We start from the raw sequence: 18,953 nt of genomic DNA on the forward strand, positions 1-18,953 counted from the left end.
GCTGGGATCAATAGTTTTGAGAAATTTTACCATATATTGATTTGTGGGGAAAATTCTATGCAAAAGTTTAACGCTACATCTTTCATTTTGTTATTTATCATAGGTTTTTGGAGGATGGACCAGCTCTGGTTCCAGATATTATCATTTACAAAGTTTCGCCAGTAAAAAATTACATTGGGCACAGTTATTATATCCTGTTGAAATAGGGCACGAATTCTTTTGTAACAAATAACAAAATAATAAAAAATGGCAACAGAAGTCCTTACCCCTCCTTTGTTTTATAAATGACGTCAGGGCCGCACAGACAAACTTGATGCTGATGAAAAGAGCCCACAGACACATTTCTCTGTTAGTCCAAGAGCCAGGGGCCATTTAATTGCGTAGAATGACGGGTTGTTTAATGGGTATTTTTGGAAAGGAGGAACCTAGGCACATTCAAAACAGTACTGCTTGCGTGTCCCAGCCGGGGCGTATAGTAGGAATTAACCCTTTTCTGTTATTGACCGTTGGGGTTTTACATAATTATTGTATGGCCTTGCCTTGCAATATAAAGCACCTTGGGGCAACTGTTTGTTGTGATTTGGCGCTATATAAAAAAATTGATTGAATTGAATTGAAGTTTCCCGCACTCGCATTTAACAAAAAAATAATGGGGTAGGGCAAATTAAAACCTCAATATCTCTATAAGTATTAGCGCTAGAAAAAACGTTCTATACACCAAAATGTTTGTTTTAATGTAGACCTTTATTCAAAATACAGTATTTGTAAATTGACCTACTTTGGAGGTCAATAGGGTCAAAAGGTCACCTGAGAGACGGTCAGCCCAAAATCCTCGCCCAAATTTTGTTTTGGCCAGATTTCGAATGTAAATTCTTATGAATATTTACAAATTTGTTATTTTTTTATAGAGACCAGACATCAAGGTAGAAATTCAGAATAGTTTGTTTTCCACCAAAAATACAAAAGTATGGTAATTGTGCTGTACATTATAACATACGTTTCATAGAAAACTGAAGCTGATGCATTGGGATTGGAAAATACATTACAACATTGTTTTCACATTAACAGAACCAGTTCACTGTCTTTAAGGCAACCCTGAATTGACAACCAACCATCTCACCTCTCTGACTTTGTCTCCAAACTGTCCCACCTGAGCTGTCCCTCTGATATGTTCATTCCTAATCTTGTCCATTCTCGTCACTCCCAAAGAGAATCTCAACATCTTCAGCTCTGCCACCTCCAGCTCTGCCTCCTGTCTTTTTGTTAGTGCCACCGTCTCTAAACCGTACAACATAGCTGGTCTCACTACTGTCATGTAAACTTTCCCCTTCACTCTTGCTGATATTCTTCGGTCGCAAATCACTCCTGCCACCTTTCTCCACCCACTCCACCCTGCCTGCACTCTCTTCTTCACTTCTCTACCACACTCTCCATTACTTTGAACAGTTGACCCCAAATATTTAAACTCATCTACTTTCACCACTTCGACTCCTTGTATCCGCACTATTCCACTGGGCTCCCTCTCATTCACACACATGTACTCAGTCTTGCTTCTACTGACTTTCATTCCCCTTCTCTCCAAAGCATATCTCCACCTCTCCAGACTAGACTCAACTTGCTCTCTATTCTCACTACAGATCACAATGTCATCTGCAAACATCATAGTCCATGGGGACTCCTGTCTGATCTCATCCATCAATCTGTCCATCACCACTGCAAACAAGAAAGGACTCAGAGCTGATCCTTGGTGTAATCCCACCTCCACCTTGAATGAGACTATTGCTAATAAACATATTTGGTGGTAGAGGTCACAAGGTCAAGTGCCTCACAAGTAATACAAGTATGTATAAACATTATCAAGAGATCGATCAAACTTAATGCCAGATCTACAAATGTAACTCACATCTGAAGTACACCGGAGTTACCCATACAGCACCAATCAACTTGTTTTTTCTAACATTGTAGTTCTAGTTTGAATGGCTATAAAAGCCCCTAGCAATATCTCAGACTTTGCACAACAAAGTTGCCAGGTAATGCATGTAGCACTGCCGTGTGGAGTTCACCTTTAACATAGTCTGGTATCCTAGTCATATTCTTCCTCTGACTCCTCTTCATCAGAAGATGCATTTTGCATCAACATTTCATCATCTTCGTTATCATCCTCATCATCAACATTGTCATCAGACTCCACATCTTGCAGTGACAAGAAAGGTTGTCAATTCAGGGTTGCCTTAAAGACAGTGAGCTGGTTCTGTTAATGTGAAAACAATGTTGTAATGTATTTTCCAATCCCAATGCATCAGCTTCAGTTTTCTATGAAACGTATGTTATAATGTACAGCACAATTACCATACTTTTGTATTTTTGGTGGAAACCAAACTATTCTAAATTTCTACCTTGATGTCTGATCTCTATAAAAAATAAATTTGTAAATATTCATGAGAATTTCCATTCAAAATCTGGCCAAAACAAAATCTGGCCAAAACAAAATTTGGGCGAGGATTTTGGGCTGACCGTCTCTCAGGTGACCTTTTGACCCCCACTGACCTCCAAAGTAGGTCAATTTACAAATACTGTATTTTGTATAAAAGGCTACATTAAAACAAACATTTTGGTGTATAGAACTTTTTTCTAGCCATAATACTTATGGAGATATTGAGGTTTTAATTTGCCCTACCCCATTATTTTTTGCTAAATGCACGTGCGGGAAAATAACAGAAAAGGGTTAATTCCTACTATACGCCCCAGCTGGGACATGTAAGTAGTCCTGTTTTGAATGTTCCAAGGTTCCTCCTTTCCAAAAATACCCATTAAACAACCTGTCATTCTACGCAATTAAATGGACCCTGGCTCTTGGACTATGTGTAATGTGAAGTTGTGTCAGGAAGGGCATCCGGCGTGGAACTTGTGCCAATTCAATATGCAAATCCACGTTGGATGATAACAGATGTACTGCAAATAATGATTAATAATGATTTAATACTAGTTGGTATAATTGGTGTCATTATTATTACATGTAATTAAATATCTATAACTGGTTGTGGTGTGGAAAAGTTACAGGGCTTGGTTGAGGATAGGGAAGTGTGGGGTGAGCTGCTTGGTCTGCTGCCACCGCAACCCAGACTGGATAAGCAGAAAAAAATAAAACTAATGAATGAATAAATGAATGGTTGTGTTTTTTTTCTGTTTCAATAACCTGGTTAGTAAATTTATCCTAATGAATATTTCATTTAATTTAGTCCTCACAGAGTCAACACCATGTAAAAACCTGGAACTGTCACTTTTATTTAAGAGTTTTCTTTCACCTTGCAGTAAATTATTTTAACTTACTCTCAATATAACACATTTCATATTACTTCACTTACAATAGTTCATATTTTTTCATTGTAGAATTGTAAAGGAGCCTGTTTTAAGATTATGTAAAAGCAAAAAAATCCTTTTGAGAAAGAATGAAAACAAACATCAAGTGTCCTTGAAGCCGTAAAACTGAAGATTTGTTGTTGACTTGCTGCCGGCGTGAAGTCTGAAGTCTGTGTTTCTCAGACGGTCTCCAGATAACGAAGTTAGAAGAGCTATCGAGGACACAAATCCTCCTAAAAACAAAGTCTGCTTATTCAGCAAACACACCATGTTTGGAAGTGAATTCAATCTGCAGCTACAGTGTGATCATAGGCATAGGCAAAGGTCAGAGGGTCACAAGGTCAAAGTGCATCTGGCTCCCGACCAGAACATGTGACACCACACTGCAGTTTTCCTCCAGATTCCCACGAGTCTGAAGTTTAAAGGTTCACTGCATCTGATACATCTTTAAAATGTGTTTTATGTTGAAAAGGACTGAGAATAAAGAGGACTGAAAAAAAGGAAATTGATCAGCAGCAAAAGGTTGCAGGGGTGAATCTAGCTTCAGGTGAAGGGGGTTGGAGCATGCCCCCGCCCCCAGAAAGAAAATCTGCATTCTAAGGCAATCGGAGAAGCTAAATACCAACTTTCTAATCGTTTTAATGCACAATTTTTTATTTTAAACACTGGAAATCTTTGAACCATCATTTTAGTACACATTTTTATTTAAACACAGGAAATCTTCTAGTCATCATTTTTAATACTCAAATTTGCTTTAAACACTGGAAATCGTAGTAATTATTTTAATATGGGATTTTTTTTATTTTTGAAACACTAGAAATCCTCTAGTCATTGTTTTTATTACACAATTTTTATTTTAAATGCTGGAAAACAGTCATTATTTAATACACAATTTTTTATTTTAAACACTAGAAATCATCCATCCATCCATCCATTTTCTTCCGCTTTATCCGGAGTCGGGTCGCGGGGGCAGCAGCTCAAGCAAAGCCGCCCAGACCTCCCGATCCATACACACCTCCTCCAGCTCCTCCAGGGGAACCCCAAGGCGTTCCCAAGCCAGCCGAGAGATGTAGCCCCTCCAGCGTGTCCTGGGTCTTCCCCGGGGCCTCCTCCCAGTGGGACGTGCCCGGAACACCTCTCCAGCGAGGCGTCCAGGGGGCATCCGGAAAAGATGCCCGAGCCACCTCAACTGACTCCTTTCGACGTGGAGGAGCAGCGGCTCGACTCCGAGCTCCTCCCGAGTGACCGAGCTCCTCATTCTATCTCTAAGGGAGCGCCCAGCCACCCTGCGGAGGAAACTCATCTCGGCCGCTTGTACTCGCGATCTCGTTCTTTCAGTCATGAGCCAAATCTCATGACCATAGGTGAGGATCGGCACGTAGATCGATCGGTAAATTGAGAGCTTTGCCTCCCCTACTCAGCTCTCTTCACCACGACGGTCCGATACAGCGACCGCATCACTGCAGATGCTGCACCGATCCGTCTATCGATCTCACTAGAAATCATCTAGTCTTTATTTTAATACACTTATTTTAAAACACAGGGAATCTTCTAACCATCATTTTTAAGACAATTTTTTTTTATTTTAAACAACGGAAATCTTCTACTCATCATTTTTGATACACAACGTTTGCTTTAGACACTGCAAATCTTAGTCATTATTTTAACATAAAAATTTTATTTTTTTTTTTGAAACACTTTATTTTTGAAATCATCTAGTCATTGTTTTTCTTACACATTTACACAATTTTTATTTTAAACACTGGACATCATCAAGTCCTTATTTTTAATAGACAATTTTATTTTAAACACTGAAAATCTTACTCATTGTTTTATTGCACAATTTGGATTTTAAAAACTGGAAATCTTCTAGTCGTGTTATTCAGCAGCAGTCATCAATCAACCATTGTTTTTTTTACAAGACGAATCCCATGTTTTATCGCACCTTTGGCTTGCAACTCAAGGTGGCTTGTAACCCTCTCAACCCTGGCTCTAGATCCGCCAGTGGTCTGTAAGAACTGTTTGCACTGATAATGTCACTTTAGTAAATGTACAAAAGTACCAGCTTAAAAAAAAAAAAAAAAGCGTTTTTAGCTTCTTTATTCCAGTTCTCTTCTTCTTCGTCGTCTGCCTTCGGCTGCTCCCGTTAGGGGGCGCCACGGCAGATCAATGGTTTCCATCTCACCCTGTCCTTTGTATCTTCATCTGTCACGCCTTCTCCTCTGCCTTCTTCTCCTTCTGTCTCTGGACTCCTTCTTCGACTCGTCGTCGTCGTCTTCTTCTTCATCGCCCAGCGGAACCAGAATGGCCCTTTAATCGACTCTCTGCAGTTCACGCGAGATTTGGCGGCAGGATGAGTTGAGGGAACATGGCGAAGTCTAATTTGCTGAAGGTAGGAGCCGCTTTAATTCAACCGTTTGTCTTTTTGTTTGTGTATGTGTTTGTTATGTTAGCGCTCTTCTGAGATGCGAACTTTTATCTGTGAGCGAACAGCTGAGCGGGTTGAAGCTGTTAGCTGCTGCATGCTAACAGGAGCTAACTGTCAGTGATTTTTACAGCTAGCTGCTCCAACACACACTTTAACACCAGAGCGATTAAATGTGGAAAATACTATTATAAATGTCGTCAGTGTCACCAAATTAATTTCCAGCTTATGAGTAAAGGCGAGGCTGAATGTGCGGGAGAGAATGTTAGTCGTTTGCTGGTGTTTTTGTTCAGTAAACTCCAGCAGGTGTTGCAGCTAATTGTGTGACCCATATCAAGCTGTGCCTTCATAAATAAATATTAGAACATCTGTGGATGACCAGGTTTCTGTGCCCACTGCAGCCTGGCCTCAGGTCGGTCTCGTTGACTGTGCCAACCCTTCTTGAGGTTCTGGATTTAAAGCTGATCCATGAAGTACCACAGGACATAATATTCCTGGATTATGTGAAGTCATTTGACACTGTATAATTGTGTCTTATGAATGTCTCTTGACTCAAGTACATGGTTTCATGGCTCAGAGGTTTCTTGACTTCATGGCAATGACCAGTATGTATTAATGACATATTAGCGGAATCAGAGGAGTTTGGATTAGTGGGGGTGCCGTAAATGCACTGCATTTATATAGCGCTTTTCCATCTGCATCAGATGCTCAAATAATGCCTCACATTCATCCCCGATGAGGATGCTGCCATACAAGGCGCTCACTACACACACAGCTTAGTGATTTTCCAGTCAGGCTGGGATTTGAATAGGGATGGGTATCGAGAACCGGTTCCTTTCGGGTATCGTTAAGAAATGATTCGATCCACTGACATCAATAACCTTTTTACTTAATGATTCCCTTATCGGTCCTTCAGAGTGGCCATTGTTTTTGGGGGTGTTTGTCAGGAAAATTATAATTTCTCTACATTGATTACAGACCCTGCTGCGGGTCTGTAATAAACTTTTCCTGCAGCACGGCTTTGCTTTGAACCTTGAACCAATTGAATCAGTGATTCGCAGATCAAAGCAGTGCTTTGATCATTGCTTTGTTGATACATTTTTTTTTCTTTCACTTTCCCCCGCTAAAACCCTAAAGAGCATATGGCTGTGAGTATTATTTACCTTTTTTATGTTAAACTGACCTGTTATGGTCTTCTGAAACAGTTGATAGATGTATTTTATAACTTAAAAACGGGGCTGATGCTAACACATTAGCATGTCTGTGGCATTTTCAATGTTAAACTTAGCATTAAGCAATTGCAGCTGTCAAGCGTTTGTCGTAAGAGTCAAATGTATTACAAATTGTAATATTTTTTACATTTATTTTTGTTTATATATTAATAGTAATAGCTAGCACAACAATAATAGTAATAATAACTAATCTAATGATTATATACAATTTTATAGAAAGAGACAAAAAGACCCTGAATAAAAACACAACAGAAAATATAAAACCAACTAACAATGAACATACATACATACATACAAACATACAGAAATAAGTGTTTCCTGTGAACACCTAGTGACTCTTACACCTCCATTTCATCCCTGCCTTATTTAAGTTTAATGACAGTTTGTTTTGGTCAAACCATATTTTCAATGTGTTAATTTCTTCAGTGATTTCCTCCAGAACTATCTGCCAAGCTAGAAAACTGCTGCATCCTAGTAATAGCAGAATACTACTGGAATGAATATGAATAAGGAAAGTGTTTTTTTTTTTTTTTTTTCCTCACCAAAATGGATGCTGCACTCACTGCAGTTTATTGTCTGGAATAGTCCCAGATTGCATTTCAGAGCTTCTAGAGTTCAAACATTTTCGTGCACGTGTTGTTGGGGGGTAATTTTGGGTTTCAGCTTTTTTGTTTTTCACCACTTTCATCCCTGAATATGTCAGTCATGAGTCACTTTTGTGCCGATTAAAGTTACTAACTGGGACTCCTGTCTTATTGCAAAGAAGAAACGGAAATCGTACTCCATTCTGTTCACACAGCTCCAAACGCTGCGCGGCTCTCTGCCGAGTCAAGTTAGAATGATAGAGTCCAGTAGGAATTAATAACTTCAAAGCGAAACACTGTTTTGTTTATTTTTATTTATGTCCAGAGATCAAGGATACAGTGACCAATTTCATATTATTTACTTTAAGACTCAATGAAATACATAGAAAACCTGTAAAGCCTACTTTAGTACAAAAGTCAGAAGAGGTATCGATAAGGGAATCGATAAGGAATTGGATCGATAAGCAGAATCGATATGGTATCGATATCGATAAAATCTTATCATACCCATCCCTAGATTTGAACCGAGGATCTTCTGGTCTCAAGCCACCTTAACCACTAGATCATCACCTTCCCTGCATTCAGCTGGAGTTTTGAACCTGCAAGCCTCGCAGTTAGTTTTTTTTTTTTTATTTAAGTTACCGTGTTTGTGAAGTGTGTGTTGTTGCTCAAAAAAGTGAAAATTAAAAAGCAAAACATTCAGTGTGAGTCTGAGCAAAACACAGAAGAATGAGTGGACTTCTGCTGAGAGAATCTTCTTTCAGAGTCTGTTTGTCAGTGTGGCCAGGGACGAAGCTGTGACATCGCCCGATGTGAGGGGAGTGCTGAGCCCCTCACACCGGGCAGCGAGAGAGAGAGAGACCATATATTTAAAGGGGGCTAGCAACATTTTTAAACTAATTTTACAGTTTGTAGTAATTGTAATTGCTAAATGACTTGCATTGGGAAGAATAGCTCCCCCACCCACAGGCATCTCATAGCAGAAAACCAACCTTGCAACTTTAGGGATGCCTTTGAATGAGAATCTCAAGTCTCACGAGAACACAAACTTCTTTACAGCACTACAACAACACATACACGCCCTCCTATAAGGCACTGGAGAGCTAACAAGCTATAACAGCCAATGAAGGCTTTATTTCATACATGTTCATCGTCATGGCAGAGCAGCAAAAAAGAGGAAGAGAACCAAGCAAGGGATCACACACAGGTCAGCCTCGGTCGGGCTTTCTAGGAATGGCGAGAGCTGAAAAGTAGAAGTATGCAAACAGATGCAAACCTGTGTTCTTGCTGTTGCATTTGCAAGTACATTGAGATAAATTCTCTGTTCTTTATGTATTTCTGTGGATTGTTGCGCTTCCTTGACTCGGTTCCATGGATTGCCTTCCGCTGACTTCCTGAAAGCAAATGCATCTTTGTGCGCCGCGACAGGAAAAACACCTCCGTGTTGAAAACCATTTGTAAAATTCAGGCGGCTTTTGATGGCTTTCAACAAGTGAGTAACAGAAATTGTTTAAACAGCTTGGGCATGTTCCAACTTGGCCCGTTAAGGTTCCAACGGAGGTGTTTTTCCTGTCGCGACCCCTGCGGTCGTGTCCCGGCCCGACATGCGACTCTGCCCGCACGTTCTTTCATTACAAAATGTCCGTTAACAATGGAATGTCTGAATAAACTCACTCCATGCCGACTTCTTCTGAAAGTTCTCTGTTCTCTGACGACTTCCTGGGTCAACAGAGCCTGAATGTGGAAGTTTTCAACTTGAAAACGGCGAGACGCTGCGCCTCGAAGCGCAGATCGCCGTCAGGCGCCGTGGGCTGTCCTTAAAGCGACACTACCAGACCAAATATCTCTCATCAGCCGTTAAAATTTTTACAGAAAACCAGCTGAATTTATCGAATGGTGTCCACTCAGTTGTGCCTTACAGTTTTGAAAAAATTTTGATCAAACAAAGCAGCAGTCTCTGAGCCATTCCTAAACAATAAAAAACGACGAGAGGCGTGGGCGACTGCCCACAGGCGAATGACGTAACCGACAGGCGTGAAAAAACTCTTGCATGCCCACGAGGGTTCAGGCATGTTTGATGTAATCACACGTGATTCAAATCCATATGGTTTTTGAAAAAAATAATAAGGTCGGATACTTTTCTAATAGACCTTGTAGATGGTAAACTCTCCCGGAAGCATCCCGACAGAGATTTTGCCCCCTCCGGGCCGTTTTAGGGATCACACGCCGTAGTTAACGCCGGCGCACGGGGGCGTGGTTTGGTTCTGGCTTCACCGGGAATCGTCGAAAAAATTATTCAACATGTCAAATAATTCTGGGAGCTCTCCCGGAGAAGTGGCCTGACGACGGAGACAGTGCGAACAACGGCGTTTGATACTTTTTAATCGCTGTGTCATCCCGCCCCTTCCTGTTGTCCCGCAGTTTACACCGCCGTAATTGGCGGCCGGCGTTGTATCCCTAACCAACGGCGTGTAAAACGACGATAGAGCCCACATCGGTGTTCTCAAAGGCGTTTTAACCGGCAACAGAGGCAGACAAAACGGCGGCGCTAGCGGACAGTACGATGTTCTAAACGCCACCTCCCGGTTAACGGCGTACCAAACGGCCGATAGGCGGCGGTCAGTATAAAAACGCTAGCGCGCTGCATGCAGGTCTCTCACTCGCGGCCAGCTCCAGATATTTTTGCAGAGAAGCTCCAGTATACCCCCTAAAATAAAATTGCAGCGGCAGGACTACCAAGAGGTCTGGTTCAGAAGCATAGGGTAGTCCTGTGGTGCAGACGAGCAAGACTTGAGGAGGGGGAAAAGGAGAAAAAAAGAAAAGGCTGAGAGATGAGCTCCCTGTCCACTCCCTCCCCCTGCACTGACAGCTGCTTCAGCCTATTATACTCTGGGGGCGGTGCCTATAAGCAAAAGTTCCTGGAGTATGCAGGATTTGCCTGGATAAAGCCAGCGTACACTGGGCATTATCGGCGGCAGCAGAAACAACCGCCGTTCTCACGCGCGTCTTAACCTGCGATTGTAAAGAATAGAACTGAGTATTAAGCCCCGTTCCCTGACGTGTGCCGGATGCTACGGCGTCAAAACTCCGCTTTATTCGGCGGATTTAGCAGCGTTTTATCCGCGTATTTGCGGCTAGTACGGCGCTCAAAATGCCGGCGAAATGCTCCGCCCCTTTCCACAGCGAAAACAGCCGGAACTACCGCGAACTTCAGTCTATGTACTACCTGCGGACAAAACCATCTATGTGTAACCTGGGCTTTTACAAGAGTTTTGTGACATATGTACTCCCAGTGGCGGCGCCAGGAAATTTTTGTTGGGGGGGGGGGTGAGGGGCTGAGGGTGTGCTGGGGTAAAAGTTGGAGGGGCTCCAACTGTAAATCACAGAGGGTGATTTACAAATATCCTTTGATTTGTACACCTGCTTTGTGATCCACAAACACAAATTTCTGATTTGTAACGTGTGTGGGTTTTTACAAATAAATGTTTATTTGCAAAACTGAAAATTCTATTTGTGAAGGGTGATTCAGCATTGGTGGATCACCGAACACCAGTGTTGACTACTGTACTTAAGTACGTTTTGGGAGACTTTGTACTTTACTTGAGTTTTTTTAATTCAGCTTACTTTCACTTTTACTTCACTACATTTCCGACTTTAATTGCATACTTCTACTCCGATACATTTTCTATGCGCCATGGCGTTACTTGTTACAAAAAAAAACACACACACACACGAAAAAAGAGACACCACTGATTACTAGTTACTGCAACGAAGTCAGGCCGATTTGTCCAGAGGCATGTCCGATAGGCTTTCTTGCAGTTGCGCACTTGGGGGGGTGTTTGTCAGGAAAATGATCATTTCTCTACATTGATTACAGACCTGCAGTGGGTCTGTAATTGACTTTCTGCAGCGCGGCTTTGCTTTGAACCTTGAACCAATCAAAGCGTAGGATTCGCAGTCGAAGCAGTGCTTCGATCTACAATTCGTGGATGATTGTTTTATTTTGCTTTTTTCAAAATTTTCCCCACTAAAACCCTGAAGAGCATTGTCTGTGAGTAATATTTAGTATTTTTATGTTAAACCGACCTGTTATGGTCTTCTGAAACAGTGATAGATGTATTTTATAACTTAAAAACGGGACCAATGCTAACATGTTAGCATGTCTATGGCATTTCAATGTTAAAGTTAGCATTAAGCTGTTCGCATCAGCATGTTTGTGTTGATTTGTTTTCTGTATAATTAATGGCTCAGCGTTCGTTGTCGTAAAAGAGTCAAATTGTAATTTTTTTAAATTTTTAATTCATATATTATAGCAACAACAATAATAGTCTACATAATAGACTAATAATATTACAATACAATTTTAGAGAGGCAAAAAGAACCTAATGAAACAAAACAACAAAAGATAAAACCATGTAACAATGAAAATAAATAAATACATATAGAAATAAATAACTGTTTCCTGTGAACACCTAGTGAGTAGCCTACTCTCGTTTAGGTTTTGAAACCTTGTTTCTGAAGTGTTTTTGTGTGATGTGCACAATTTTCAGTATTTTGACAAATACTACCAGTCATTTACAAGCCTAGTAATATAAAAAAATCAGTCAGTTTTGATTATTAACATTTACTTGTACTTTACTTTCAAATAATTGGAGTACATTTAGTTGTACATTACTTGTCATACTTAAGTACAATAAATACTAGATACTTTAAGAATTTTACTTGAGTAGCATTTCAATCAGTGACTTGAACTTTTACCAAAGTCATTTTTTTTAATGGGTAACTGTACTTTTACGTAAGTGTGATTTTCCGGTACTTTATACAACACTGCCAAACACACACATTTGCTCAGTTACGCATATTGAGACATTCTCAGCGCAAAACTGCAGTTGAGATCCACAATATGTCAGTCGCTATTCACATTATTGGCAGAATTATTGGGGGCGCTGAGGGGGGGCTTGTCTTATTATTGGGGGGGCTTAAGCCCCCCAAGCCCCCCCAGGGCTGTGAAAACTCTGCGGATCCACGGGACTCCACAGGATTTCATCATGGGGAGGGGAGGTGGGGTGTTAGTGATGTACTCTTTAATCATAGATAGATAGATAAACTTATTGATCTTACAGAGGAGAAATTCACGTTACATCAGCTCATAATCGTGAACATCACTGAATTTTTAAAATGCCTATTGCAAAGCGTTCTGTTTTTTTTTTTTTTTTTTTTTTTAAACGACGTGTAAGTTTTATAAGTCTGCGGACACTGATCTGTGTGTTACAGACACAAATCACTTTCCTCGGATCCGCGGAGTTTCGCAGAGGAAAACTTGCACTCAAAGCGTAGCCGTTACAATAGTTGTCGTAAAGCAGGACTGGTTGGTTGCTGCGGCGACGCTGTGTGTCTCCTGTGCGATGCATATGAACATCCCAAACTTTTAGAGTTTTCAAGTTTTTAAAAGATTTGTGCAGCATGTCTGTCACAGACCGACGTCGCACAGACAGAAGATGGCGAGAAAGACTGTTTGAAAAAGTCTGATAAGGATAAGAATCCGTGGAACTGTCACTTCATCAACACACCTGAAAGATAAAACACACGGGAAAACTGAGCTGTGCCCTCTCAGGAAAACACGGTAAGAATTTGTCTCTCCCTGGTAAACATTCTGCTGTTCAAACAGGATTTTAGACGAGATTATATGACTTTCTTTCATTGTAAAAAGACATTGTGGCTTTGAATGGATTTAGGCTGCATGAATTTACACAACATCATCATTGACAGGTCAAATAAAAGGTTGAATATAGGATCATTTAAATATCCACTAATTTCGAGATTTGTTCTTCCAGGAGATGCTGAAAAAGTATCATTAGATAAAAATTTCATTCTGGGGCCCCACAGGGCACTAGACCCCAGCTCCTCTGGAGCTGTACCACCCCACCCCCCCACCCCCTGCAAATTTTTCTCTTGGCACCACCACTGCGTACTCCTGAGCTGTAGGCGAAGCTCCTGAGCTGTAGGTGAAGCTCCGTAGAGAAGAATGAGTGACCAAAACAAAAAAATGGCAAAAACACTGACCAGCGTTGTATAGTTCCACTTTAAGTATTAATTTAATTCTGCAAGCTGACTTCATATTTGCTGCAGGCCCAAGTTCCACCAGTGCTTCCAAGGCCTGCGGCGTTACCAGCACAGGGAATATTGTATTAACATTTGTTCATTTGGCTGACATTTTTATCTAAAGCAGCTTGTCATCTGGAAAACAAAAAAAGCCACAAGTGCAGCACAAAAACAGGAGTCGGCAAGATTTAAATTCCAGCAACATTAAATGGAGGACGACCGCCTTTTCATGTCAAATATTGATTTGTGAAAATATGTGAAGTATGTCAAATGTTTGTCCTCTAAGAACAGACCAGCGTCTGCTGTCTGAGTGATCAAACTGTTTGATCTTGCATAAAGACGTGATTAATCTCAAGTAGGGCTGTCACAATTATTACAATATTTGTCAATCGCGATTATTTTTCATATTCGCGATTATTTTTCATATTCGCGATTACCGTGAATTATTTATTTTATCCACAAAGCATAAAACGACTCAGAATCTGACGTCATTGTGCTGCAGCCTCGCTCTCGTCTTAAGGCGGGACAATAACATGGAGGCTGAAGAACGATCCGTCCTGCCGTTTAGATAAGACGGCCGATTAAAACAGTGGCCGTCTTCTTCAAAAGCCGTCTAAAATGCGGAGCTGTCGGTGTGTGTGTCTCTGTGTGTGCGTGCGCGCGCGCGCACAGTCAAAAGGCTGCAGACTGCGAGGGAGGGGTGCGTGAGGGAGATTCCTGATGCAGGCGCGACACGTTACAGTCTGAGAACCATCAGTGCGCAGCGAGTGCGGAGCAGAGAGGATTTTAACCCGAGTGAACAAGTAGTTAAAAAACCCCCCAAAACGTGAAGCTGCTTTTACTTCTCTCTGAACTTTCTCTAAAGGTGTGATTCTGCCGTTACCAGTCCTCTTCACACCATGTGCGTGTCGTATGCTGAATTTTTGAGATCATGAGATGAAATAAATGTCAAATAGCTTTAAAAACTATTTTAAAAATGAGAATATGAATGAACTGAGCCACAAAAAAACAAAAAACCCTGACATGGAGAAGCTGTGGTGATGTTCAGACGCACAGATCACAAAAAGCAGGTGAGAACTCTGAACTTTAACAGCTGTTACTTTCCAAGGTATTATTTGTTCAATATGGCTTAATGCAGTGTTTAAGCACAAACGTACTGATGCGGAGAAACAATTTCAGAAATGCAACAGAAACCACCACAAATCAGAAAAAGTTGGGACTGTATGTAAAATAGAAAATAAAATGTTGCACCATTCCCAGTTTCTCCACTCACAGAAGCCAAACATTCTTCCAGAGTTGTGTAATTATACTACAATAGTAGAATATAAAGAAGGGAAAAAAAAAAAGACAATATATTCGTCAATCGCAATTATTTGTCTGACAATTAATCGTCTCCAGAAATTCCTAATCGTGACAGCCCTAGTCTCAAGAAGACTGAATCCAGAGGACCACAATAGAAATAAGTTTATGCTTTATTGTGCTGTCCTCTGCATGTACTTTATTGCCAAATAAATCAAATCTAATCATATGTGCCCAAGTAATATTCCCACCATTTTGGTGAAAATCTGTCCTTTTGCTTGCAGACAGACAGACACACACCTGACATCCCGCTTTGTTGGCACTTTTTCTGCACAAAAATCCCAAATAAATAAGCTGATAATTCAGAAAAAAGGTGCAGCTGACACGCCAGTGTGACTTACATGGGTTTTTCCTCTTTTTCACAAGGACTTGTTTTTTTTTTAACAGGTGCGACTTTTACTCTGGTGCTCTGAAAAATTTCTGTGAATTCATCATTTTACACCATGTTGAACAAAACAAGCAACAAATGACGTAACACCCGAATGCAAGTTGTCTTTAGATTTAATGATATTGATTGAGCAGACCTCTGACTTGGTGTGTGTGTGTGTGTGTGTGTGTGTGTGTGTGTGTGTGTGTGTGTGTGTGTGTGTCTTTCACTGAACTTTGCCGCTTAGTTGAATCTTTTTTGAGAGAAAGTTGAGCTCTTTGTTACTTCATAAGGTGGGTTCACTTAACAGTGGTACCAAAAATGATAACTAGTTCCACCATTTCAATCTGAATTCATATAAAATGGAATCAACTTTCCTCTGGCCCAGAGTCCCTCTGTGCACTGTTGTTTCCTGCACAAACACAGACAGTGGTTGCATAAGCTCCACGCCTCCTCTGCCAGTTGGTGGGGCTAATTAACACTTCAACAGATATGATTAGTTACTGATAAAGTAAAGCACAATTCTTGCTTTGAAATTTGTTGTACAGAAATTGATGACGTGTTGCGCTGCTGATTTTAATTAAATACAGTTTGATCAAGACCGTTTTTTAATGCCAAAAGTGACAAACTCCAGGAGGGGCCCCTTTACCCATTACAGGATTGACGCCGACTAGCGCACAAAGGAGGAATTGCATGTAGGGCTGAAACGATTAGTCGAGTAACTCGATTACAAAAAATGTTCAAGGCAAATTCTGTGCCTCAAGGCTTTGTTTACTATTGTAGTACATATGCCAGGCCTTTGTGTGGCGCTGTAACGTCCCAGAAAAAAAACAGAAGACTAGAGGAATTTAGCACCAAAAGCTACAGCTTTACAACGTGACACACAGAGTAAAATGAAGCCTTTTAAAAGGAAGGCAGTCCACGCTGATCATCTGAAAGAGACTTACTGTGCAAACACACGGTCTACGTGGGCAGTGGCTGTTCCCCCGGCAGCCGGCAGCTATCTCTTTCTGCCCAATGTGAGGGACTCAGCACTCCCCTCACACCGGACGAGTCACAGCTCTGTCCCCGGCCACACTGACAAATTCTGAAAGAAGATTCTCTCAGCAGAAGTCCACTCATTGTTCTGTGTTTTGCTCAGACTCGCACTGAGTGTTTCGTTTTTTTAATTTTTGCTTTTTTGAGCAACACACAACACTTCACAACACGGTAACTTAATAAAAAAAAAACTGACAGCGAGGCTTGCATGTACAAACTCCATCTGAAATGCATCTGCTGAATTGCAGAGAACGAGGGATTAAAAAAAAATCACACAGGGACCCAGTCCATTAAAAAAAAAAAAATCACACAGGGACCCAGTCCACCAACCTTTAAGAAAAAACAAGTTAAAAATGGTTAATAAAAAACCCCCCAGAAAGCTACATCCCATCGCCATTTCAGGAAAATGGCAAGGATTTGGCGCAGCGACATTGTGCCATTGCTTAGGGAGAGCCCTGGACTATTGATGTTTAAAAACGCAAAAGTACTTTTTTATCCAATTACTCGATTAATCGCCAGAATAATCGATAGAATACTCAATTACTAAAATAATCGATAGATGCAGCCCTAATTGCATGCCATTCATGAAAAATCTGAGCTACCTCCAACGCCTCGTACACCTGTCGCTACAATTATTCGCACACACCAGCGGCCGAAAAATAGAGAGTGCCCTGTAAGAGCCTATTTGATCCCTCTCACCGCAGGTGTTGGCCAAATTCCAGGTGACACACGCGAACATCCAACACCGCTTGTTGGGCACATGGAAAATCTGTGGCGCTTTGCGCTGTCAGCACGAAAACAGTGAGCAGACGATCACTTTCAAGCTAGATGTGAAATTTGTCTAAGTGCCACCACAAGTGTAGCATTGCAAAAAGCAACACACGTGGCGTGCATGTGTGTGCACGTGTCGTGCTCGCTCGCTTCCCCCCAAATCACATGTGGAGTATGTGTGTTTTGCACACATACTGTTTTTTTATGGTGTGTGGTGATAATTTTAACAATTTTATGGCGATGTGGTGCAACACATTGCAGCTGCTCGCACTGTGTTTGTGCACGCTCGTGCACGAAATGGGCGCTGGTGTGTCATTCACACCTGTGCGACCGTGCGTCCCTCAAGACAGCAGGTGGAATGTTTCGTGGTTCCCCATTTTGTGTTTGGTTTGCGGATTTTCTTCTGGTTTCTGCGTCTTTCACATTATGTGTGAAGGGGCCCTAAGTCAAGTTATTGACAAAGTTATCACATGTTGTGCTCCTTTAGCAGTAATATCTGGCAACACATTCTCTCAATGTGTACTAAATCAAATATCAACAGTTTTTTGTTTTTGTTGTTTTTTTTTTAAATCTGATGTTAATGTGGTTTGTGTGTGTGTTTCCAGAACAAAGGCTCCCTCCAGTTTGAGGACAAATGGGATGTGATGCGTCCCATCGTGTTGAAGCTCCTGCGGCAGGAGTCAGTCACCAAACAGCAGTGGTTTGACCTCTTCTCGTACGTTCACCATAACAGCTGAACATCAAGCATTTAAAATGTATTCTGGCAGATTTATTTATGTGTGCACGCACATTTTTTAAAATTCATTCAATTACAGAAAACAGAGACCAATAAAATGTAAGTTTTATGTTTTTCTTAAATGGAAGAAAGCTTGAAAAGGTTTTCTTTGTCTAATCGCAAATCCAACACCATATTCGTCTAAAACATTGAGAGAAAGAGTCAGACTATATGAGGGCACTGAAGAATGTGTTGGGGGGGGGATTGGGGGGGGGTCATTCTGGTCGTCATTGTCTTGTGTCAGTCTATGGAGAAAGTAATTACAATTATGTTCCTCGGGGGCCTGTAACAAAACAGAATCTCATCACAATGCTGATATTCTGACAAAATACATCCAGTTTATATATATTTTTTGTGTGTGGGCAGTAGAAGATTTTTTTTTTTTTTTGAAAACTTTAGTTTCAGAATACAAAAAACAAAACAAAAAAAAAAAAACGCTGTTTTTGCTTTAAAAAAAAAAAAAGAAAAACTTTCCTGTGATGCTTCCATAGCGACGTTCATGCCGTTTGCCTGTGGGATGATAAAGGTCCAGCTAAAATCCACCAGGCCCTGAAAGAGGACATCTTAGACTTCATCAAGCAAGCACAAACTGTAAGTTTAAAAACAATAATAATTCCCCTCAAAAAACCCACCCCGTCTGTGTGTGGTGTCACGTTAATGGCGGCTCTCCTACCTTTCATGTCTTTGTTAGCGGGTCTTGAGTCACCAGGATGACACAGCCTTGCTGAAGGCCTACATTGTGGAATGGAGGAAGTTCTTCACGCAGTGTGACATCTTGCCCAAACCGTTCTGCCAGCTGGAGACCACGCTGATGGGGAAGCAGGGCAGTAACAAGAAGTCCAACATGGAGGACAGCATCGTCCGCAAGGTGACGAGCAACAGGGACAAACGAGGTTAAACGGTGATCAGATACACTCTGAAATGTCGGCGCTTTCAGATG

At 41.1% G+C, this 18,953-nt stretch overlaps 1 protein-coding gene across 2 annotated transcripts in view; it reads left to right on the forward strand.

The window, feature by feature from the left end:
• Nucleotides 1-5,624: 5,624 nt before the first annotated feature.
• The window catches only part of cul5b (cullin 5b), a 45,463-nt gene continuing 32,134 nt past the window's right edge, over nucleotides 5,625-18,953 (forward strand). For both annotated transcript variants that reach the window (XM_034177672.1, XM_034177673.1), the window contains exons 1-4: nucleotides 5,625-5,752; nucleotides 17,844-17,953; nucleotides 18,505-18,604; nucleotides 18,705-18,881. In XM_034177672.1, the coding sequence (XP_034033563.1) occupies nucleotides 5,729-5,752; nucleotides 17,844-17,953; nucleotides 18,505-18,604; nucleotides 18,705-18,881 (411 nt within the window). In that variant the 5' untranslated portion in view covers nucleotides 5,625-5,728. The remainder of the gene's footprint in view (nucleotides 5,753-17,843; nucleotides 17,954-18,504; nucleotides 18,605-18,704; nucleotides 18,882-18,953) is intronic.

The sequence above is a fragment of the Thalassophryne amazonica genome, chromosome 9, assembly GCF_902500255.1.
Source record: "Thalassophryne amazonica chromosome 9, fThaAma1.1, whole genome shotgun sequence".
In the NCBI taxonomy this organism is placed as follows: domain Eukaryota; kingdom Metazoa; phylum Chordata; class Actinopteri; order Batrachoidiformes; family Batrachoididae; genus Thalassophryne; species Thalassophryne amazonica.